Source organism: Danio rerio, chromosome 21 (genome assembly GCF_049306965.1).
Source record: "Danio rerio strain Tuebingen ecotype United States chromosome 21, GRCz12tu, whole genome shotgun sequence".
NCBI lineage: Eukaryota > Metazoa > Chordata > Actinopteri > Cypriniformes > Danionidae > Danio > Danio rerio.
Window position 1 is genome coordinate 6,352,501 of NC_133196.1, and position 25,000 is coordinate 6,377,500.

At 37.2% G+C, this 25,000-nt stretch overlaps 1 protein-coding gene across 4 annotated transcripts in view; it reads left to right on the forward strand.

Annotated features, from left to right (window-relative positions):
• Positions 1-25,000, forward strand: part of col27a1a (collagen, type XXVII, alpha 1a) — a 228,928-nt gene that overhangs the window by 85,488 nt on the left and 118,440 nt on the right. For all 4 annotated transcript variants that reach the window (XM_073934154.1, XM_073934155.1, NM_001163294.1 and 1 more), the window contains 4 exon segments: positions 6,914-6,967; positions 15,464-15,517; positions 18,332-18,385; positions 20,199-20,252. In XM_073934154.1, the coding sequence (XP_073790255.1) occupies positions 6,914-6,967; positions 15,464-15,517; positions 18,332-18,385; positions 20,199-20,252 (216 nt within the window).

A 25,000-nucleotide genomic window follows, 5' to 3' on the forward strand; every position in this document is an offset into this window, starting at 1 on the left:
GGTGTTGCGGCACACTGTTTAAATAGCAAATGCATTTGCGCTCAAATGTGTGCCCATAGGCGTTCTGGTCTAAAAAAGCAGGCGTGTTTTGACGCGTTGCTATTTTGAGAAACTGTAAATAGTCTGTTCTTTAGACCAAAACAAAGTCCGTCTATTGTCTGGCGCAAAGTACGCCTGGCTTACACACTACACACAAGATGCAGAGCAATACGCAATTATCTTTACATATATATATATATATATATATATATATATATATATATATATATATATATATATATATATATATATATATATATATATAATAAGGATATATACAGGATATAAATATAAATGATTAAAATATTACAAAACATATTAATTTCTAGCCTACATGAATTTATAAACCACTGCCTTACTTTCTTCATCTTGGGAGGCTTTTTCAGTTCATTCATAACAATTTGCTTTTGTATAGTGTTATTATTATTAGCAGTTTTATTTATTATATCCATATTTATATTTGTTTTTTAAAAACAAGCTTAGATTTGTCCACCTGTTAGGTTTTAAATCATATTGGGCATAGCAAGTGTATTTGAAAAAAACTCAGTATTTTGAACACACTTCGTTATTATTGTTCATTTATTCGTTTGCTAGAAATTAGAACTGAATTTAGAAATAGTTTTGAAACAAATCTTTGCGCTTAACAAACTAAATTAATTATTTATAGGCTAATTGATGTCTGTGTGGTAAGGTTTCCCTATTCACGAGAGCAAAAGCGAAAGTGAACTTACTTTACGTCAAAATGCGCTTATGGAGCGACGCAGCTGGCTCTTAAAGGGAATGGGAGATGAGAGTCTGATTGTTTTATTCTCAAAACACACCTATAACTCATTAAGAAAATAAACTCAACCCTTTTAGACCATGCACCATGGCGCAAAGCGGATTTTTCCGTCCTTAAATTAGCAAAAATGCGTTCTGACACGCCCTGAAAGCGTTTGCGCCCTGCGTTATGCGCTCTGCACATGGACCGTCAAAATAGAGCCCCTAGACTTTTGTTTCTGAACCTGTCTTGTTTGCCCAGGTAGCGCAGTTCATTTAGCATATGTGAAACCAGCAATCACGCTCTGATCCGCACCAAATCAACCGGTCCGAGATCGCCTGAATGAGGTGGTCTGAGAGGGGTCTGGCTGCAGACCTGGTGCAGTGCAATCTGGGCTGCATCCAATGCTTTTTAATGGGCTCACCTAACCCCACCCCTAACCCTACCTGTCACAGTGACGTCACTAGCTCTATTTGAGTGCATTGAGTCTGACATTCGCTGAGTGATGCAGTCTCAGCTCGCATCATAAAAGCTGCATCCAGATACTATTGGGTGGTCTCGGCTCGATTGAAATGAACTCTGGAGTGGATCAATTGTAGTGAGAAAGCGATACAATCTGAGCCCGGCTATATCCCAGTGTATTATGGATATGTATTAGGCGGATATGGCTATATGAAGAGAGAATGATGAGTATGGTGAGATGTCATTCCCATTCGTTTCATGTTAAATACGAAAGTGAAAGCATGCTGAACTATTAACGAGAGCTGTTAGTCCGTCAGGAACATTGACCGAACTGCAGTCTAGCCGAGGGCTATGCATGGGAGAGTCTTACCTCTGATTTATATCTAGTGACGATGTCTGAGGTTGTCACCATTCAAAATTAAAGCGCAGCTTTCCGCTTATCATGTCTTATTGCCCATCTCCAATAAATTAAAATAAGGGCGTTTAACACCTGAGCAGGACTCTGCAAAATAAACCATGAAACTCTGACCAATGTGAGGAGAGTTTACTCACACATGACTTGTTTTAGCTCTTTTAGTCTGTTTAGAAACTTTTCCGTGTGAAAGCGAACCACACCAACAACAAAAATAAACGACTAACGATTGATGACCAACTAAACTTCTCTGACCACATCTCTAGAACTGCTCGATCGTGCAGATTCGCACTCTACAACATCAGAAAGATCCGACCCTTCTTATCTGAACATGCAGCTCAACTCCTTGTTCAAGCTCTTGTTCTTTACAGACTGGACTATTGCAACTCTCTACTAGCTGGGCTTCCAGCTAACTCTATCAAGCCTCTTCAGATGCTTCAGAACGCAGCAGCACGAGTGGTCTTTAATGAATCTAAAAGAGCACATGTCACTCCGCTACTCATTCGTTTGCACTGGCTGCCAGTTGCTGCTCGCATCAAATTTAAAGCTCTGATGTTTGCTTACAAAGCGATTTCTGGCTGCGCCCCTTCTTATCTGCTCTCACTTCTGCAGATCTATAGGCACTCCAGAAACTTGCGTTCTGTGAATGAACATCGCCTCGTGGTTGGTGGAATTAACTCCCTAAGTGCATCAGAACGGCTGAGTCACTCGCTGTCTTCAAAAAGCGACTAAAAACTCAACTATTTAGTCTCCATTTTCCTTACTAATCTGCAACTACCTCTCTGGTTCCTCAACTAACAAACAGATGCCTGAAAAACCTGAAAATCACTAGATGCATCCCAAATTGCATACTTATGCACTATTTACTACGCCATTTTGTTGTATAGATAGTGTAAGCAGTGCGTTCTCACTGAAAACTCTTAACAGAATAAGTGCACTTTAATTACCCAAGGATGCACTTTTTCGACCAGTAAAAAGAGTTGTGGAGTTATTCACGCACTCAACCACGTCAGTTTCGCTCATGTAGCGGAAGGGGCGGAGCTATCGGGTGCTCATGTTGGGTTACTTCATTTATTTTGGATTGTGAAAGCAAAAATCTCCTACTAGAGTGATTATAGCGCCTCCCGATGGTGAATGTGGTTATACTCGTGGCAGGTATTATTTGATGGTTTGGTCGTTTATTTGATTTATTTAGCAACCGGCAAACGTCATCTGGGAAATTGTTTGAATTTCCGCGTAGTAAAAAATCATTAGTGCTCCATTTGGGAAGACACTACATACGTATACTATACTGTTGAGTTTCTAAGTGCATGGGTACATAGTGCATAGTCTATTGTGTGCCATTTGGGACGCAGCTACTGCTTACGCGGTGGCGCAGTAGGTAGTGCTGTTGCAACACATCAAGAAGGTCACTGATTCAAGCCTCGGCTGGGTCAGATGGCGTTTCTGTGTGGAGTTTGCATGTTCTCCCCACGTTTGCGTGAGTTTCCTCCGGGTGCTCCGTTTTCCCCCACAGTCCAGAGACATGCGGTACAGGTGAATTGGGTAAGCTAAATTGTCCATTGTGTATGAGTGTGTATGGATGTTTCCCAGAGATGGGTTTCAGCTGGAAGTGCATCCGCTGCTTAAAACATATGCAGATAAGTTGGCAGTTTATTCCACTGTGGTTACAGTCACACTAACACGGTACAAGTGGTTTAGCACACAGATAGCCCATTCGGGTTGAACAGCACTGATCGTTCCAGCAATGGTCCGATGTCCAGTTGATCTCTAAGCAGTGCTCAGACCCGCCACTAGGCCGCTGTGGTGACCCCGGATTGATAAAAGGACTAAACTGACAAGAAAATGAATGAATCATAAAATACGGAAAACTGCTAATTTACAATGTAGTAAAATATTATTTTCTGTCATCATAGCAAACACAAAATAAATAAGTTTATTAGGACAGAGTATAAATAAACTATTATGTTTATAAATATGTAGAAAAAAACTTTTAAAAGTCCAAAAGAGTCCAAAGACAAGCGGTGCAGGTGAATTGGGTAAGCTAAATTGTTTGTAGTGTATGTGTGTGAATGAGTGTATGGATGTTTCCCAGTGATCGGTTGCAGCTGGAAGGGCATCTGCTGCGTAAAACATATGCTGGATAAGTTGGCGGTTCATTCCACTGTGGCAACCCCAGATTATTTAAAGAAAAGGAAATGAATGAATGAATAAATGTATATTGTGAAATAGTTCACAGAAAGATTTTAGTCCCTATATTTTGACCCTATATACCGAGATGCAAAGTGGACCATGAGCAGTCTGTACCATTGCAAACTTCAGTAGTAGACAGTTGCAGTAGTGAAGTCTAAAAGCAGTGTTGCATCATGGGAGGATCTGGCTGTTGATTCAGGGGTTTGTGGGTGTATGTGGGGCTGTGTTTGAGTCTGTGTACATGTATGCGGATGAGGAGCCCCTTCCCCTCCTCCATCACACACACACACACACACACACACACACACAGCTCAATGGAGCTCTTTCATCCTGCGCCGCGTGGCACTGCTCTGGGGCTGGAGGACAGAGCCTCTGTTTCAACAAATATGTTGATCTATATGATACCGGCTGAGTGAAATTACCGGAAAAATCTTGATATTTTTGGCCATTTGATGATGTTTTTGCTCTGAAATGGCTTAAAAGAGTGTTGTTTTAAAACACTTTTGGAGCAAATAGCCATTGTTGGCAGGTAGATTAAAAATGTTACATTTTTTACAGAAAGAAATAGCATGAAGTATCATTGGCTGCCCATTGTAGTGTTGTTTTAAAAAAAAATGCAGTATGCGTCAATCATTGCAGAGAGAAAGTGTTTTATACATCATTAATATGAATCAATCATTTATTAATAGGCATATATATGTATATATATATATATATATATATATATATATATATATGTATATATATATGTATGTATGTATATATATATATATATATATATATATATATATATATATATATATATATATATATATATATATGTTTATGTATGTACGTATGCATGTATGCATGTATGTATGTATGTATGTATATATATATATGTGTGTGTGTGTGTGTGTGTGTGTGTGTGTGTGTGTGTGTGTGTGTGTATGTATATATATATATATATATATATATATATATATATATATATATACTACTGGTTAAATGTTTGGGGTCTGAAAGGTTTTAAAATAAGCTTCTCCTGCTCACGAAGGCTGCATTTATTCATCAAAATACAGAACAATTGGTATAAAATAACTGTTCAAAAGTAGTTTATCATTTAACTGAATCATTTATTCCACTGGTTTTAAAGATGAATTTCCAGCTTCATTACTCCAGTCTTCAGTCACATGATTCTTCAGAAATCATTCTAATATTAATTATTATTACTGTTATTATTATTATTATTATCATTAGTAGTAGTAGTGTTAGTATTATTATTATTAATATGAATATTATTATTAATAATAATAAAAGTAATAATGACTGGAGTAATAATTTTTATTTGAAACTTCACTATTGGTGAAAAGTTTGGGGTTAGTTTATTTATTTTTTATTTGGAATAACTGCTTTCTCATTATATGTAGTTTCAAATTAAATAGTTTTTATTACTATTAATAATAACAAAAATAATAACAACAACAACAACAACAACAACAATAGTAATAATAATAACATATACAATATATACAGTTAAAGTCAGCATTATTAGCCTCCCTTTTATTTATTTTTTATTTTTTAAAAATATTTCCCTAATGATGTTTAACAGAGCAGGGAAATCTTCACAGTATGTCTGATAATAGTTTTTCTTCTGGAGGAAGTCTTATTGTTTTATTTTGGCCAGAATAAAAGCAGTTTTAATTTTTTTAAAAACCATTTTAAGGGCAATAGTGTTAGCCCCTTTAAGCTATGTTTGTTTACAGAACAAACCATCATTATACAATAGCTTGCCTAATCACACTAACTTGCCTAATTAACCTAGTTAAGCCTTTAAATGTCACTTTAAGCTGTATAGAAGTGTCTTGAAAAAATATCTAGTCTAACATTATTTACTGTCATCATGGCAAAGATAAATATATTATCTTATTATTAGAAATTATCCTAATTAGAAATGAGTTATTAAAACTATTACGTTTAGAAATGTGTTGAAACATCTGCTCTCCGTTAAAGAGAAATTGGGTAAAAAAAATAAACAGGGGGGCTAATAATTCTGACTTCAACTGTATATGTGAGTATATATGTATGTGTATAAGTATAAATGTGTATATATGTATGTGTATATATATATATATATATGTATTAACTTCTACTACATAAATAAATAAAGTAAAATAATATTTATAAGAATCCTTTATTTATATCAATAGATTATAATTGGTGGATTATTTCACAATATTTACAAAATAAAAATAACTTTATTTATAACAGGTAGTATTTTTAGAAATATATAATATAATATATTATAATATTGTATATTCTAAAAATACTAATAATTATAAATAGCTATTTCTATTTTGTAAATATTGTAAAATAATCCACCCTAATAAATCCTTAGTGATTTATTTTATTTTTTATTTTTATTTATAACAAAAATACTTGTTTTAAAAAATAAATCTGAATGAATTCATATAAATTAATTGATTAGTATAATTAATAAAAATCTACATTAAGCAAAATATGAATCATTTTTTATACATTTAAAATAGTTTTTACGATTAAATAAAAAATATTTTGAATATGTTTAATTAATATTAATTTATTTATTAAACAAAATATTACTTTTTTTTCAAGTAACCATTTATACATATTCAGATATAAGGACACATATTTGCATCTTAAGTCATGAATACATATTTAGTATAAATAAAATAACTTTTACTTTACAAATATAAAACATTCGACCAGATATTTTACAAAAACAAATAACTGCTCCAATACCTGTAGGAGTGTTAGATCTCTTCTAAGCTATAGAAACTGCCAACAGGGATCTTTTCATAAAAACACACACACACACACACACACACACACACACACACACACACACACACACACTCACACTCACACAGTGGGATTCAGTGTAAATCTATAGCTCATTATCAGAAGAAGGAAATTCCGTCAAATGACTTCCTGTTTCCTCCCGCTGTGTTTGGTTTTGAAATAGAGGCTGACAGCAGTATCAGCACACCTCTGTGTTTGGTTCATAAGTGCTCTCTTGTGTTTGGCAGGGATTACCGGGACCTCCAGGTAAACCAGGGCAGCCCGGGATGCGAGGACCGCGGGTGAGTGTTAAACGATGAGAGCCATCGACCTTTGACCTCTCGTATAAACAGGAAGTGTGTAAAGTGCAGTGTCTTATAAAATCTCCCACACTCTGTTTCTCCTGCTGGATTTGCGCTTTATTGCTGCTCGCCAGTGTGTGTGTGTGTTTGTGTGAGTGTGTGTGTGTGTGTCTGTTTTGTCTCATCAGCAGGTCAAACTGACCCAAGAACAAAACACTAATGCTGCTCTGGATTTGTGTCTCGTCCACTTTCACTCGTCCGTCTGCACTCGCTTATCTGCTTTTCTTTGTTTTATGAATTGTTGAATTTTATATATAATTTTTTTTCCTTCTGGCAGGATCAAAATGTATATCATTACATATTTAACATAAGTTTATTGTATAAATTAATATTAGTAATATTAATAATATATTTATATTAATATATTCCTGTTTATATAAATGTAATTTAAAGCTACTGTATAAATATCAATGTAAATAAATATAGAATATTTTGAAGGATTTATATAAAATCAAAAAAGTTCATTTTATTAATAATTAAAATTTTCACTCATCTGCACTTGCATATTTGCTTTTTATTCATTCATTCATTCATTTTCCTTCGGCTTTGTCCCTTTATTCATCAGGAGCGATCACAGTGGAATGAACAGCCAACTTATCCAGCATATGTCTTACACAGCGGATGCCCCTCCAGCTGCAACCCAGCACTGGGAAACATCCATACACACTCATTCACACACACACACACACACACACACACACACACACACACACACACACACACACACACACACACACACACACACACACTTATAGACACTTAGTTTATTTAATTCACCTACCACGCATGTGTTTGGACCCCTGCTGGGTCAGTTGGCATTACTGTGTGGAGTTTGCATGTTCACTTCGTGTTGGCGAGGGTTTCCTCTGGCGTGCTCCGGTTTCTCCCACAGTCCAAACACATGCACTATAGGTGAATTGAATAAGCTAAAATTGTCCGTATTGTCAGCGAGGCAGTTGCGCAGTAGGTAGTGCTGTCGCCTCACAGCATAAAGGTCGCTGGGTCGCTGGTTCGAACCTCGGCTCAGTTGGTGTTTCTGTGTGGAGTTTGCATGTTCTCCCTGCCTTCGTGTGGGTTTCCTCCAGGTGCTCTGGTTTCCCCCACAGTCCAAAGACATGCGGTACAGGTGAATTGGGTATGGTAAATTGTCTGTAGTGTATGAGTGTGTGTGTGAATGTGTGTGTGAATGTGTGTGTGGATGTTTCCCAGAGGTGGGCTGCGTAAAAACTTGCTGGATAAGTTGGCGGTTCATTTCGCTGTGGTGACCCTGGATTAATAAAGGGACTAAGCCGACAAGAAAATGAATGAATGAATGTCCGTAGTGTAAGTGTTGGGTTGCAGGTGGAAGGTCATCCGCTGTGGCATCCACAGATTAATAAAGGGACTAAGCTGAAAAGAAAATGAATGAATGAATATATTAGTGGTGGGCTGTTATCGGCATTAACATGCTGCGTTAACGTTAAACGATAATGTCTTATCACACAATAAAAAAAATATTGCCGTTAATCTATTCTCAAAGTTGGGTTGGGAGCTGGGTCTATTCTACGCAAGCTATGATGACTTTCACCTTGATGTTGTAGCGCGGATGTATACCTGACCGGTGAGTCGTCGGACAAAACAGTGCCCTTCTGATCAAATCAGCAGGATGCCGTTCTGGATCTTTCACTTACTCCGAAGACACCACTGACTATGCTCACATGGGCAACTGTAGTCTAGTTATTTGCCTTAATAGACAATAATATAATTAAGGTCCTTAAGTGAAGTGCTTTCATGTTAGAATTTCCTGTAATTTTGGGTGACTTTAACTGCAGTTCGACAGTTTCACTTTAACTCATTCATTCATGTCCTCATGACAAACTGGGGTAGTAGACGCAAATAAGGAGTAAGGACTGGTGAGAGTGTTATGGAATTTAATAACGCACGCCAAATGGAAAGAAAAATACTTTTGCATTTTGCGATGTGTGTTTGTGTGTGTGCGGTCTTTTACTGACAGTGGATCTTGTTGGAAAATATGGTGAAGAGTCCTACATGACGGTAATAGTTTGATTGCGATGTTTACTTCAGTAATGCCACTAATATCTGCATACTCCACATGTCTTAATTCCATTCCTGTTTATTTCAGTTATGACTTAAGTCGCTTTAAGGTAATCAAAAATCACTGTTTACATGGTAGACTCTTAATCAGAGTATTGTTTTAATCATATTAAAATCATATTAAAGTATTGTTGCCCATGTAAACATACTCAATGTTTGACACAACGTCAGGGTTCTGTAAATTTGGCTTTGAGAAGCAGCATTTTCTTTATGTACGTACATCAAAAGCAAGTATGAAATCGCTTTTTGGAGCTTATGTAGGCCTACAGTTCGAAATTCATGTGTAACTGAATAAACAGTTAGTAAATACAAGTACATCTCATTGAACATCATTTATTTTCATCACCAGTTTTCATAGTAGATCAGTTTCTCAAGCAGTTTGTGATGCAGTTTGGAAACAGGAGATGAGCCCCTGGTCTAATGCGCCACCTGGCTTGAGAAACCCGTTCTCAAACACTTACTTTAGTCATTATTTGGGTAGCACACATATTCTGATTGCCTTCGGCAGAATTCAAATGAACCATTTTAATCTAGATTAATCTAGATTAAAAAAATTAATCTATGCCCACCTATAATATAAGTATATAATAATATACATACAGTGTGCATATATATATATATATATATATATATAAATATATATATATATATATATATATATATATATATATATATATATATATATATATATATATATATATATATATATATATATATATATATATATATATATATATATATATATATATACATACATAATAATATAAAATATATTTATATTATATATATATATATATATATATCTATATTATATATATTTATATTATTATATTAATATAACATTTAATAAGATTATATATATAAATAATAATAATACAAACAAATATAAATAAATATAAAATTTTTATTTTAGAAATTTAGGAAAATAAAATAGTTAACTGATCATTTAGAATAATCTGTACAGTATTATGTATTTAATAAAAATGACATTTATATTATTATTACAGGTAATGCAATATAAAAGATTGCTTAGAGAAGGATGTTTATAAAGAAGTACAGCAGTACAGTGCATTAATAAAGCTCATACCATTTATTTTAGAAATACAGAAATACAGTTGAAAGCTAATTTATTAGCCCTGTTATTTAATATAAAGTTTAATTCTTTTTTAAATATTGTTTTAACTTTTCAAAATCATTAAAAATCATTTAAATATGAAATGATGTTTAATACAGCAAGGACATTTTACAGTATTTCCTATTATATTTTTTTACTTATATTCCTATTATATTTTTTTATTTATATATTCTTATTTATTTAGTTTGGTGGGAATAAAAAAAGCTGATTTCATTTATTTTTTGACACTGTTTTACAATGACGTGCCTACAATTAACCTTAATTAACCTAGTTAAGCCTTTAAATTGCACTTTAAGCTCAATACTAGTATCTTACAAAATATCTAGTTAAATATTATTTACTGTCATCATGGCAAAGACACAAGAAATCAGTTATTAAAAATCAAAAATTAAAACTATTATGTTTAAAAATATGTCCCATTAATATTCTCTCGATTAAAGAAGAATTGAATATATGAAAAAGAATGCAAATAACACGGGTCGTCTAATAATTTAGCATATTACACATAAAGAGTTAGATTAGGTGCCACAAATGGTTTAATTGCAAGCACAAATCCCATGCTGTGCTGTGTTTCAAGTGTTTTAGAGCTTTAATACACAGACAGTAGATGATTTGTTGTTTTTTGGGTGGTCTCTGGCTTTGAATAAGGAGTGCTTGTGAAGAATCTTCAGTCCCAATCAAACACACACAGACCCTTGAGACCCTGCTTGAACTTTGACCTTTGTTGACAGGATGGCAAGAGTGTGAGGTGTTGTTTTAGCAACTGAAGTCAACATGTAGTGTTCACGCGTCAAAGGCCTGTGTGTGCGTGAAGCTTGTGTTAAAGTCTGACTACTAGGCCTTGTTCAGTCAGGCACCCTTTATATGTTAAATGCCTGCTGTTTGTGTGTGTGTGTGTGTGTGTGTGTGTGTGTGTGTGTGTGTGTGTGTGTGTGTGTGTGTGTGTGTATTTGCTTGTTAGAACTAAGAGACCTTTCAGTAAAGTCAGCCTACGTTATTTGCACTTTCTCCTCATCCTTTGCTTTCTCCTAATATACACCTCTGAATAAATAACACATCGTGCGCAACTTAAAACGCAACACATCTCACCCTCATGGAGCACACTTAGGCATCCTACAGTTATGTGATGCATTGTGTGCATGCTTTACTAAAAAGATAGGTCTTTAATCTAGTTTTGAACTGAGAGAGTGCGTGTCTGAGCCTCGGACATTATCAGTAAGGCTATTCCAGAGTTTAGGAGCCATATATGAGAAAGCTCGACCTCCTTTAGTGGACTTTTCTATTCTTAAAACATTTTAAAGTGTAAAATAAAGGGGGAAAAACATTGAATTCCATAAACAAGTTGATAGATTGTGTGAAATGTGAATAATAAATTGTGGAGGTAAATCAAGTTTAATTTATTGCAACTTTTCTTTAGTTAATATGCAATTTTAACAATGCAGATTTAAATTAATAAAGAGATATATCGTCTTATTGGTCGTTTTTAAAAAATCTGCACTGTTAATATTGTATTAAATAAATATAAATATCCATGGGTGGCGCAGTGGGTAAGTGCTCAAAGCAAGAAGGGCGCTGGTTCAAACCTCGGCTGGGTCAGTTGGCATTTTTTTTGTGGAGTTCTCTCCATGTTGGCGTGGGTTTTCCTCCATGTGCTCTAGTTTCCCCCACAAGTCCAAAGACATGCGCTACAGGTGAATTGAATAAGCTAAAATTGACCGTAGAGTATGAGTATGAATGTGAGCATGTATGGGTGTTTCCCAGGGATGGGTTGCAGCTGGAAGGGCATCCGCTGCGTAAAACATATGCTGGAAAAGTTGGCGGTTCATTCCGCTGTGGCGACCTCTGATTAATAAAAGAGCTAAGCCAAAAAGAAAATGAATTATTCAAATGAATGAATGAATATCCATAACAAATGTATGCTGTGTATTATCCACGGCTACATTATCTATTATTAATCTCATAACTAGTGTTTTCTGGTTAAATAAAATATAGCAGATACATTATATGTACAGGTAAATCGCATTTCAATGCATGTCCGGGTGAAAATCTGAGACTTGTCTTTGTTTATTCCCATGATTGTTACACATGGAGATTAACTTTATGTAAGCTGCCAATAATATATATTTATTGCTATTGTTTTGACTTATGGCATAGTATCACTTGATTTGGGCTTATTCATGGACTGTTTTCTTTCAGTAACACCCAATGACCTTGAGCCTCACTCTGACCTCTGACCTTTGACGGGTGGGAAGTCATTTAAATGAAGTGCTCTCAGAGCAGGGACAGGGTCACATGAAAGGTCAAAAGTATAGCGAGTGAAGAGTTGACTTCTATAGTATAAATTGTATCTGGAATTAAAAAAAAGGCTGGTCCCACTTTATATTAAGTGGCCTTAACTAATATGTACTTACATGGGAATTAATAGTTTGTTACGATGTAGTTATTATGTAAATACATGTATTTACTGTGTACTTATGCTTGATTAAATACATGTATGTAATTACATCTTTAATTAACTTTTGTAATTACATTTGTAAATACACTGCTGACCATTCCCTACACCTTAACCCACCCTTAAACCTACCCATGCCACCAAACCTGTCCATAAACCAACCTCTATCCCAACTCAAAAGCACCACGTGTTCTCAAATACATTATAAACACAGTAAGTACATTGTATTTATTTTTTGATGTAAGTACATAGTAGTTAGGGACACTTAATATAAAGTGGGACCAAAAAGCTTACTCCAGGCCCATAGCCGGGGGGTGGGGGGAGGGTTCAGGTGGTTCCGAAGACCCACCCCTCACTGATAAAGGTCCAGAATTGGTTCCATACATGAGCTCATTCGTCCTATTTTGACTGCTATCCCATCATATAGTGACAATATCCCATTAAAAAAGGCTTTAAGATCTAGCAGAATCCTGGTGTGACTTCAGCTAATCAGGTTTGGCCAATGCAAACATTTATTTTTCAAGAGTTCAACATCCAGCTGTGCTATAAAACTTCTGACGTACACAAAGTCATCTTTTGCTACTGTATTGGTTTTAAAAAGAGAAAACATTTTACAGGAAACTTTTATTCTATAAATCTTAGACCCTATTCTAAAAGAAAACATGACCAATAAAAAAGTGTGAAGCACTTTTACAAGAGAGGCTAGAAAAAATGTGAAAATCTTAATTTGGAATGTTGAATGTGCTGGCCAGTTTTTTATTTGCTTAATAAATCACACTAGGCTGCAGTTTTTAATCTAAAATGTTTTTTTAATATAATTATATATGATGTAATTAATTTCTATTTTAAAAACAAATATTTGTCATATTTCTTTATTCTAAATATTTAGGAAATATTTTTTCATCAAAAAGTGTGGTTATAATAATCATCCAACAAGCTAATCCAGCTAACAATAGTGCTTAAAATGTCACCTAAATTTAGTATTCAGGTCTCATAATTTAACAAAAAATGAGCTGTATATTTGCAAAAAGGTCCACTTTTTGAGAAAAACAGAACCACCCCTTCACCAGGCTGGCTACAGGCCTGAACTCATAATACTTAAAGCATACTCAACAGGTCCTCCAGGAACTGAGTTTGGCACCAGTGTCCTAGATGTATCGGCCAAGAAAATAGCAAACTAAACCAAACTACTACTGTTAAATTGTTAAAATTTATTGATTATTAAAAAAGGCAATCAAAACCCATCAATCTGAATCATGTTGGTGATGTGCATGAATGTAAACAAGGAAGAAGTTGAATGTGCATAAAATATTGACTATTGATTTTGACATGGTGCCTGTTGTTGGTGACCCAATGACAAATCCTCTTGCCGACACCGGACAACAGTTCATTAAACAGGGCTCGGGTCATTCTGAAGCACTGCTCAAAGCCTCCATCATCCAGGTGTAGTTTCTGCAGGAGTTGATTAACTCACAGAGCTGAGTGCACTTCTGAAAGGATCTAGTGGACTCAGACATGGTGCCAAAAGAATCTACGCTGTTTTTCAGCCTTCCTAAAGCACATAAAGCACAGCTACTATCCAAATAAAGTCCATGTTGGCCATTTAGCAACGAAGCTAGAGTCAGTGGGCAGACAGAAGCCCTGTCCATGACGCAAATCTGCGTTTATTGTGAAGTGAATTTGACTCCTGAATGAAGCGAGTAAACTCAAAATGTTCACGCATCTATTTATGTGCAAATAGCGCAATTTATTCGCACGTGCCTTGTCTGATGTGAACACAACATAAGAAGCAGAAAAAAGGGTTCATTCATTTTCTTTTCAGCTTAGTCTCTTTATTAATATGGGGTCGCCACAGCAGAATGAACCGCCAACATAGAAAAAAGGGTCAGGTAGTTTAAATGGATAGCTCACACAAAAAAGAAAACCCTGTCATCATTTACTTCATGTTAAAAAATGGCAGGTTATTTCAACCCAATTCCTGATGTAATAGGGACAAATCCAACTGCAGGTTATTTATTTATTTTTTTGTTAAATAAATAGGACAATTTTATCCCAACATTTTACTCAATTTAGCTTGAAATACTCCAGCATTTCTTAAAGCGCATCCTTCACTTGTTTTAAAGAAGTTATATACAAGAAGATATTCTGAAGAATGTTGGAAAAATCTGCCATTCATTTCCTTTTAGTATTCTTTGTTTCTACTACAGATCCGACATGCTTCCGAATATCTTGTTTCATGTTTAGTCAAGAAAAGAATTGCATTAATCTCTTAAGTGTGAGGATGGAGTGGGTTTCGCTGTGGCTTCACAGCAAGAAGGTCGCTGGTTCGAGCTTCAGCTGGGCCAATTGGCATTTCTGTGTGGAGTTTGCATGGGTTTCAAACCCATGCAAGTGGAAAACCCCTGCGATGGGTTGCTGATGGAAGGGCATCCGCTGCGTAAAACATATGATGGATAAGTTGGCGGTTCCTTCCACTGTGGCGACCCCTGAATAATAAAGGGACTAATCCGAAAAGAAATTAGATGGATGACTTAGGTGTAAGCAAATTTTCATTTTTCTGTGAACTACCCCTTTACTTTCAAGCATTATAATGCAGTTGTCTTCTCAACACTGCCACAAGGGGTGCTAATGCTATTGCACTGCAGTAGGAGAATTAACACATGCTTTTCCACTTTGCTTAATTGTTTATTTCTAATGTTAATTTCTAATTTTCTAATTTCTAATGTGTGCGTTGTTTTTATGTCATTTCTTATAGGGACCTCCTGGACCACATGGCAAGCCAGGTCGACCCGGTCCTACAGGACTGAAGGTAAAAACCCTCACTCACTGTCAGATTATCTGCAGTCTGATCCCATGTACTGCTCTGCTCATCTTCCTCTGTTTGACCTTCTGTTATTGTCATCACCGCACCGCCTGCTGGTACTATTGGGCTGCATGCAAAACCCCGCGGACAAGGTTTTGGAAACACATGCACACACACATACACACACTTTGATTTATTTAAACTTAGAACAAGCCCAGCAGGTTGTGGAAAGTCTTTCCCATGATATAGAAAAGAGCGCTTGTGTAGCTTTAGTGTGAAAAAGACAGGCTATAAACTAAACATTTTCCAGGTTAGATGTGTGTGCGTGTGCGTGTGATGTCCTGGTGTGTGATTGGTTTGCCTGTTTTATCCCTGTAAATGCAACAAAGGTGGTAAACAAGGCGAGCAGCTCAGCAGGGTGTGTGTTTGTGTGATTGCATGGTCTGTGCTTTTCTGTGTTTAATTATTCCAGGCCGTCTTTGAAGACAAACTTAGTTAAGGTGTAACGGCCTAGAGACTTCCCGCATGTCTGCGACTCAAGTGCATGAACGTGCGCACACAAACCCTTAATTACTGTAACGTATGAAGCTCAAAACAAGCTGTTTAAATAACAGCCGTGTTTTGATCTGATTAGCATCTTTAGTGTTGTTTGCCAGGAGCTGTGCTGTTGAGTGGGCCTGGTGGATTAGGAAGTAGCAAAACATATTTAGGGGCCACTTTTTTGATCCCCTTAACTAGATCTGAGACCCCGTTTACACGAAAGCGTTTTAGTTTGAAAACGCATAAGTTTTGCAACAGTTACGCCATCCGTCCACACTACGCCGGAGTTTTCGAGCGCCGAAAACGGAGCGTTTTAGAAATGCTGGAGAGGCCGTTTTCATTCTAAAACGCTGCTGCTCTGTCTCAGTGTGGATGGGGGAAAACGGAGACATCTGAAAATGGAGGCGGGGCTGCTGAGATTCGCTACCTGATTGGGGCTTTCGTGTCATTGCGTATCCTTTCCTTATTTGTCAAGCCCCTATCACATGACTATAACACATGATCTTAATGCTACCAGAAGACAGCAGACCAGCCTTCACTGTAAACAACAACATGGACACAGAAATGGGAGCGTTGTTTGCACTATTGTCTGTTTGAGGCGCCATTGTGCAGTTATTCATTTGTTACGTTTAGTAATAACTCGACCTCATCGTCTGTCCACAAAAATACCTCTCTTGCTTTCTTTGACATCGCGTTCATTGTTCAACCGGTTTTTGTTGACTAACAATAACCAAATGCTGAGCGTGACACATGCTTCCTGTTTATACTAGAACGCGCATGCTCAGAGTGCGCGAATGGTCACGTGATATACGTTTTTGGTGGCGTAGTGTGGACGGAGATATGTTCAGAAACGCTAGGTTAAACGCTAGTGTGGACGCGGATCGTTTTTGATCCAAAACACTGTTTTAAAACTAAAACGCATTAGTGTAATCAGGCCTAAGCCTTTTTTTTGTCTTCAGAATGTGTCTGTAAAGTTTCAGGTAAAAATATCCATCAGATCATATTAGATTATACCCTGTTGAAAATGTAAATTTTTGGGTCAGAAGGAGTTGAAGCTGTTTTGCGCCTGTGCCTTTAAAGGGCCACGAAAACCCCCCCACCTCAGCAGTGTTTTCACACCTCTAGTTTGAAAAAAGTCAGGAAAGTGGATGTATCTAGCATTGTTTAGGTGGTAGTGGCTGTGTCCGAAACCGCCTACTACTCAGTAGGTACTGCATTTGAATTTAAACGTACTACTCGGCCGTTAGAAAAGTACGTTCTATACAGTATGAACGTGAAAAGTATGAATGGAATTCTGACATATTACATCCGCCATTTTGTCATGGTCACATGACCTACCAGTGTCAATTGCATTGCTTTTCTCCCATTCATGAATTTGCTCGCGGGGCATCATGGGATAGCGCAGCATGCATGGGATGCGCACTCCAGAACCTCGCCGGAAGTAGTAAGTCATCCGGGTACTTCTCGCATACAGACTTTCGAATTCTATGAATTCGGACATACTACTCGGCTCGCATACTGTTTTTGCCGTACTATATAGTATGGAAGTATGCGGTTTTGGACGCAGCGAGTGTCAGGGAAGGGAAAGAGGGAAGGGTTTGCATAAAAATGAGAGTTTCAATTTGGAAACACGCTGATTTTCATAGAGACAAAACAACACACAGACGCAGAGGAAAAATGCAGTGACTGTGTTTACATGGACATCAGTAATCAAATTATTTGCCAAATTCTTAATTTGTGGACTTTAACTGCAGTTTGGCACTTTCATTTTCATTCAGGAAGATTTCCCTCCAATATGACTGTACACCCGATACCTACACACATTTCTGTCCAAACAGCTTCCAAAAGTTAATTTTGCATGATAGGTGCCCTTTAAGAAAGCAACTGAGCTATGCATTTACACTAAAAAACACAATAGCAGTTGTTTAGTAACACCCTGGCATCCATGCAGAACAGATTACTTTGTATAGCAATGCCCTGCCATCCACCCAGAATTATTTAACACTTTAACTGATTCTGTAACCATCTGTTTGACCATTTCCAAAGGTTTTCACCTAAAGTTTTTTATTATTATTTTTTTTTATAAATTTGCTTAAAATGGTGTCAGGAACAGAATTTAACCAAATAAATTGGTTCAGAAAATGCATAGTGTGTAGAAGTTAAAGGGTTAAATGATGTAACAGCATATTAGCTTTTGCCTGGGCAAACACCAATGACATTGTCTTAATCCCTAACTTTATAAGTATAAGTCTCAACCTTTTCTGTCGTTTGTTCTTTCAGGGGAAGAAGGGAGACCCCGGACTCTCTCCTGGAAAAGCACCAAAAGGAGATAAAGTGAGCAAACACACACACTCATTCAGATACATACACATTCTTCACTGGCTCTATTTTAAGTGTGTAAGCACAAAGTCTAAGGCACAGGGCGCAATAACATTAAGGGCGTGTCCACTTTTGCTATTTTAAGGACAGAAAAATGCATTAAAATGCATCAAACCAATCTCATCTCCCATTCCCTTTAAGAGTCAGTTGTGTCACTCCATGGCGCATTTGCTATTTACATGCGGGAGTTTGTAAGTGGAAAAACTAAACACTTCACTGGCAAGAAAACAGTTAAACAGACCATCCGCAGCGCGAGCACAAAGAATGAGCCTCCTCCATTCGGCCATTTCACTTTACTTTACTTTTACTCTTTACTCCTTTCCTTTAGTGGATAAGGAAACGATGATGTACGCACTCCACATTAGACATTCATTAGCCTACATACTTCATTTCGTTTGTTAAGCTCAAAGATTTGTTTCAAAACTATTTCTAAATTCAGTTCTAATTTCCTGCAAACAAATAAATGACCAATAATAACAAAGTGTGATCAAAAACTGAGTTATGTCCAAACACGCATTCCATGCCCGCAAGGTCACACAGACGTCTCCAAAACCTGACAGGTGGACAAATCTAAACTTGTTTTTATTGAAACAAATATAAATATGCATATAATAAATGATGCTGATAATAATAATAATAATAACATTATAATGAAAATGCAAATTGTCATGAATAAACTGAAAAGGTCGCCACAAGGCATGGGGTAGTGGTTTTTATATTAAGTAGAAAATAAAAGTTTTGGGAACATTTTAATTCTTTGATTTTTTTTTCATCTGTAAAGATATTTGTGTATTGCTGTGCGCCTTGTGTGTATTAAGCAATGTGTAAGGGTTTTGGACCTGCATAGGTGCATAACTAAAGCGCTCTGCGCTGGACTTTAGACCTGCTTTCAGTTGGTCAGTGGCGCAGTCTAATTTAGTTCCTCAAAATAACAATGCGCCTTCATCGATGCCTTATTCGCTCGGCACACCTATGAGTCCACAAAGTGGCACAAATGCATTTGCTATTTAAACAACATGGTGCAAAACATAAAAATTATAGTTGCGCTCGTCTGAAAATAGCAACAAATTGCGCCTTATTGCGCCGAGTGTATGATAGGTCCCTGAGTCATTTTGAACAGTGTTAAAAAATATTAAATTGGGTTAAATATTTCAAATGTGCAGGGGGGTTATATAAACAGTTAAAAAGCAGCTCTAATTCCTCTTCTGAATTGCTAGTGTAAACCGTTCCCTGCTGAAAAATCCAGCTTAAACCAGCCTAGGCTGGTTGGCTGGTTTTAGCTGGTCGACCAGGCTGGTTTTAGAGGGGTTTTGGCCATTTCCAGGCTGGTCTTAGCTGGTCAGGCTGGAAAATGACCAGCCAAATCCAACTAAAACCAGCTTGACCAGCCTGGTTTTAAATGGATATAGCCGGTTTTGGCTGGACTCCCAGCTTGGCTTGGCTGGTCAAGCTGGTTTTAGCTGGTCATCTCCCAGCCTGACCAGCTAAGACTAGGCTGAAAATGGCTGGAAACCAGCCTGGAAGTGGCCAAAACCCCTCTAAAACCAGCTTGGTCGACCAGCTAAAACCAGCCAACCAGCCTAGGCTGGTTCAAGCTGGATTTTTCAGCAGGGTTCATCCACCCAGGGTTTAAAATTAGAAGTGGGAAAAGTCTTAAAGTAGATATTGAGCATACACAAACAGAAGAACAGCATCTGCATTGTATGTGTTAGTTTGCATGGCAGCACTGGGTTGTTTGTGTATCATGTTTGCTTGTCTGTGTTTGCAGGGAGATGTTGGTCTGCCCGGTCCTGTTGGTTTAGTCGGGGTGGAAGGCCGTAAGGTAAAGATATTGTGAAAATACATTTCAATATTTCTAAACAACTCTATTTTGCTGTGCACTTTCCAGTCAACATTGTTTCAGTTGTATTCAGTCTTGATTACAAGACCCACGCAAAAACGCTGAAGCGCTCCCACATATTCTGCCTCACTGTATCTTCAGTTGCTATGGAAACTTCATGTAAACATTAGAGGGAATCCCCAATGAGTCGTCTATCACTCCTTTATACTCCACGCACATACACGTCAAACAAGGCCATTGAGAGACGTACAGTCGTTCACCATGAGTAACTCTCTTTGTCTGTGTGTGTGTGTGTTGCGTCTCAGCTGTGCATGATTATAGTACGTTTAGACTCTCTGCCAGGCATTTTACTGTAAGCAGTGTGTGTGTGTGTGTGTGTGTGTGTGTGTGTTTGCATTGGAAGGATTTTGCAGCGGGATGGCTGGAAAAATCCTGTATTGGATGCCTGCTTTAAATGATGGCCGTGAGCATGCATATGTTATGTGTAAAGAAACAGCAACTGCTCAAAATGATGAAAGTCTATTATGGGAGTAGATTAGAGTCATTATCAACACTTTATGACTGATTGAATGCAAATATTCAAATCCATCTATCATATTCTTCAGAATTTTTTTTTATTAACAAGGACTTCTATAAATCAATTAACATCATGCAAGGAAAACAAATGCTTAGTATGTACTCATTTAGACGGGTTTATATGAACATAGATATTAACATTAAATGTCGCCTATGCTGTTGCTGTCTATGGGAAGGAATTCGTCACTGAAGCTGCCATTTTAGTACAGGGTAGCATTAGAGTAGAGCGTGTGTTTGTGTGCATGGAAATGTATTATCCACCCTCCCTGTTAAAGGGCCATGAAACCCCCTCGTTTCAGCAGGGTGTTTTCACACCTCTACTTTGGAAAAAGTCAGAAAAGTGGGCGTGTCCAGCTCTGTTTAGGGGGGAGTGTCGGAGGAACTAAAGTGGGATGGTGTGGGAGTGTCTATTTGTGCACGCGCGAGTTTCAGAGTCAAAATACACACCCACAGCGGACAATGTGACTGTGTTTAAATGGACATCTGTAGTCGAATTATTTGCCAAATTATTAAAAGTTGGACTTTAACTGCAGTTTGGCTCTTTCATTCAGGGAATTCATTCATGCCTCTCGCGACAAACGAGATATTTGATTCAAGGAACTGCTGCAAGCGTGTATTTTTCATGCAATGTTTGATACCGCACGGCGAATGAGAGAGAAAAAAACTCCGCATTTCCCGGAAACTTAGATGCACACGGCAGGTAGCATTAGAAAGCCGCGTGTGTTATTCCGGTCACAAAATGTGGTGCTAACATTTCTGCACTCAGTGCAATAGTAACTTAATTCAATACGAACAAACTGAATAAACAAAGAGCGCTGGTCGCTCACTTACCAAATCTGTAGAGACAGGACAATCACCAGCAACTAGAGCCACGTCTTTATGGAGAGAAGACAACAAGCTAATTCAGATTTCAGCGTTTGCAGATGAGAACAGCTCTCAGGTAAACAATAATCCTCCTTAGACACGTAAGTTATTGTTGTCACGCGTCGCGTACACTGTTAATCCACACGTGAGACTGAGCTCTCACAGAGAGAAAATGAAAACGAAACTTAACAGCAGCAAACTATAAAAGCAACACTTCACGCTTGTTTTGCCAACACAACGTGGCGTCTTTGTGGCGTAAACACGGTGACACTAATGAATATTAATGAAGTTCCACAATAGAGCGCGCTGATTGGTTTGAACCAAGCCTTACTCATGCATTAATGCATCACACTGTAAGACGTAATAAGACTCACTCTGGCACAGACGTCCAGTCTGCACGCTGGAATACACGCTATTATGTCATGGCCGTGACGCAGCTTCAAAAATTCGTTTCAAACAGGAAGTACGAATTTGCTTGAAATAACGCAAAAACAACCAATTTACACTTTTTAGTGAAATATAGGTGTCCTAATAGTGTTTTTAGCAGTGTGGGACACATATACGACTGTCAACAGCTCAAAAAATGTGTTTTGGTGTTTCGTGACCCTTTAAATTTGATCTAATCCCTGTCCTGAAACACACCCCCTCTCCTGCTTTCACTTTTCATTTTAACGGAGGGCGCGATTCATTTTTGAATGAATCCTTGTTATGAACGACTCGTTCACTTATCAGACAATAATACAAGTTTCTGGCACCATAGCATCTTGTTGTCATACTTCATTTACATTGTTTGCTTATTTTGTTCAAGAAAACTAGCATAAGTCTAGTATTTAGTGCGAGTTGGTGCTACTTTTCTTCAGTTGATCAGTGCAGTAAGAGACTGTATTATCATCAATACTTGTTGAGCACAAAAGTTCGTAACGTAGAAAACCATAAAAAACGAAATCTTACCTATGAAATGTTCTGCCTCTGTGCTTTGTTTTCTTTGTTTGCTTATTGCTACACCCGTACACAGCGCTAAATACCCAGCATCTTCAGATTGGCTTTAGTCTTAAATAGTGCGATTAAATGACTTATGTCCTGGGAGCACTGTACAAATGTAGCTGCATTGACGCATGCTTAGGCTCCGTATGCGGCATTTAGTGTATATATCTATGCTATATGTATAGCACATTTAACACGCACAGCTAGTTTCAGTTTCACTATTATTTTTAATTGATTCGTCTTGATGTATGGAACAAAATCAATGCCAAAAGTATTGGAATAAAAAGCTTGAGGAATAGCACACACTGAAAAAAATATTACATTGAAATAAAAGTGTGTTTTAATGACTTGAATTGCAGGGTTTGTATTTGTGGGTCCTGAAATTGTTCATTTATTCATTTTCTGCCGCTTTTCTGGGGCCGACTTAACACGAAACCAGATAACTGTGTATATTTAAGTCCTCTTAACCATCATCTTTACTTATCATAGTTGATTTATCACTGAATTAACTGATTTGATTATCGATATGAGTTGCCTGTACATGTGTTTTAAGTGTATGTGTGTTTGGGAATACCTGGCAGGCTTGTATGCTCCATATGTTTCGTGTTACGTGTCTGTGCCTAGAAACAGAGACATCAAAATGTAGAGCAGAGCCTCTGGAAAAACGGACGGCAGTGTGTCATTAAAGAGTGAATGAAAGGCTGAATGACGAAACCAAACAATAAACCGAAGCCTCTGATTTTCTGAGACGGCCAGACATATTAAGTAACTGATGCAGTAGAGCAGATCACATATGGTCCAAGAGCTGGAGATCGAAGCTGTGGTCAAACAACTCTTAGCATCTTAGGAGTTACCATCAGGGACAATAATGCGCAATTTCATGCAAATGTCAACCTTGCCATGGAAAAAATTTTGGTTTCACCAAAATAGCTAAACACTTTCTAAGGTTTTTTTTTTTTTTTGGTGTCGGCTTGTATTTTACTGTAAGAATACTCTAAAATGTCTCAAAAATGAAAGTAAATGACCTTCAGTGCAGTGTGTAACAGCACTAAGTGAATGAAAACATCCAGCTGATGTTTAAATCTGAAATTGCACCTTGTTTAAAAATACCGATAAAAATAAAAGATTTGACTCAGAGCTGTTTTCAGAAATGATTGGTTGTTCGTCTGGATCTTTTGCCTGTTTTTTATCAACGTTGACATAAAACAATTCCAAATATGACGTGCCGTATCCGATAAAACGTGAACACGCCTTTCCCTTCAAACACTAGGGGCTCTATTTTCACGATGCATGCGCAAAACGGAAAGCGCAGGGCGCAAACACTTTCAGGGCGTGTCAGAATCCATATTTGCTAATTTAAGGACGGGAAAATCCGCTTTGCGCCGTGGCACTTTGTATAAAAGGGGTGAGTTTATTTTCTTAATGAGTTATAGGTGTGTTTTGAGAATAAACTAATCAGAGTCTCATCTCCCATTCCCTTTAAGAGCCGCAGCTGCGTCGCGCCTTAAGCATTTGGTATTTACATGACGTAAAGTAAGTGTAGGTGGAAAAACTGAGCATTACAAAACAATTTACTAATGTTTTGCTTATTACACTTTACATACGTGAAACTTGCCTACATCACTTATTCATAGTTTATCTTATAGTTGTGTAAATTGCTTCCTTGTCCTCATTTATAAGTAACTTTGGATAAAAGTGTCTGCTATATGACTAAATGTAAATGTAAATATCAGTCCGATGTTGGAGCTAAAAACCAAAATATGACCTTTTATTTATACAAAATAGGGGTTCTTTAAATTTGATTTACCAAAGACACACAAGTAATTTAATGAGACAGTATAGTGTCCCCTTCACTATACTGGGGCATTAGGACTCACATAGACCACAGGTTGAGCACCCCCAGCTGGCCTCTCTTACACCACTTCCAACAGCAACCTAGTTTTCCCATGTGGTAACATCCAGGTACTAACCAGGCTCAGCCCTGCTTAGCTTCAGTAAGTAACCGGTCTTAGGCTGCAGGGTGATATGGCTGTGACATATGCTAATTTTACATCTTTAACATCACCATAACAGAGAGACGTCACATCCATTACCAAGCTTTTCCCCTTATAAATGCAAAAATGTTAAATAAAATAAAATCAATCATTTTTGTTCTATAGAGAGCCGACTCATATCCTATTGATTAGCATTACTTCTTTTAGGTTGTGCAGTTTAGTTCAAAATTTTTTTACAAAGTATGTTGTATAGTGTTAACTCGCTAACATATGTCTATTTTCCTCATTTAAAATCTAAAAAAAAAGTTTACA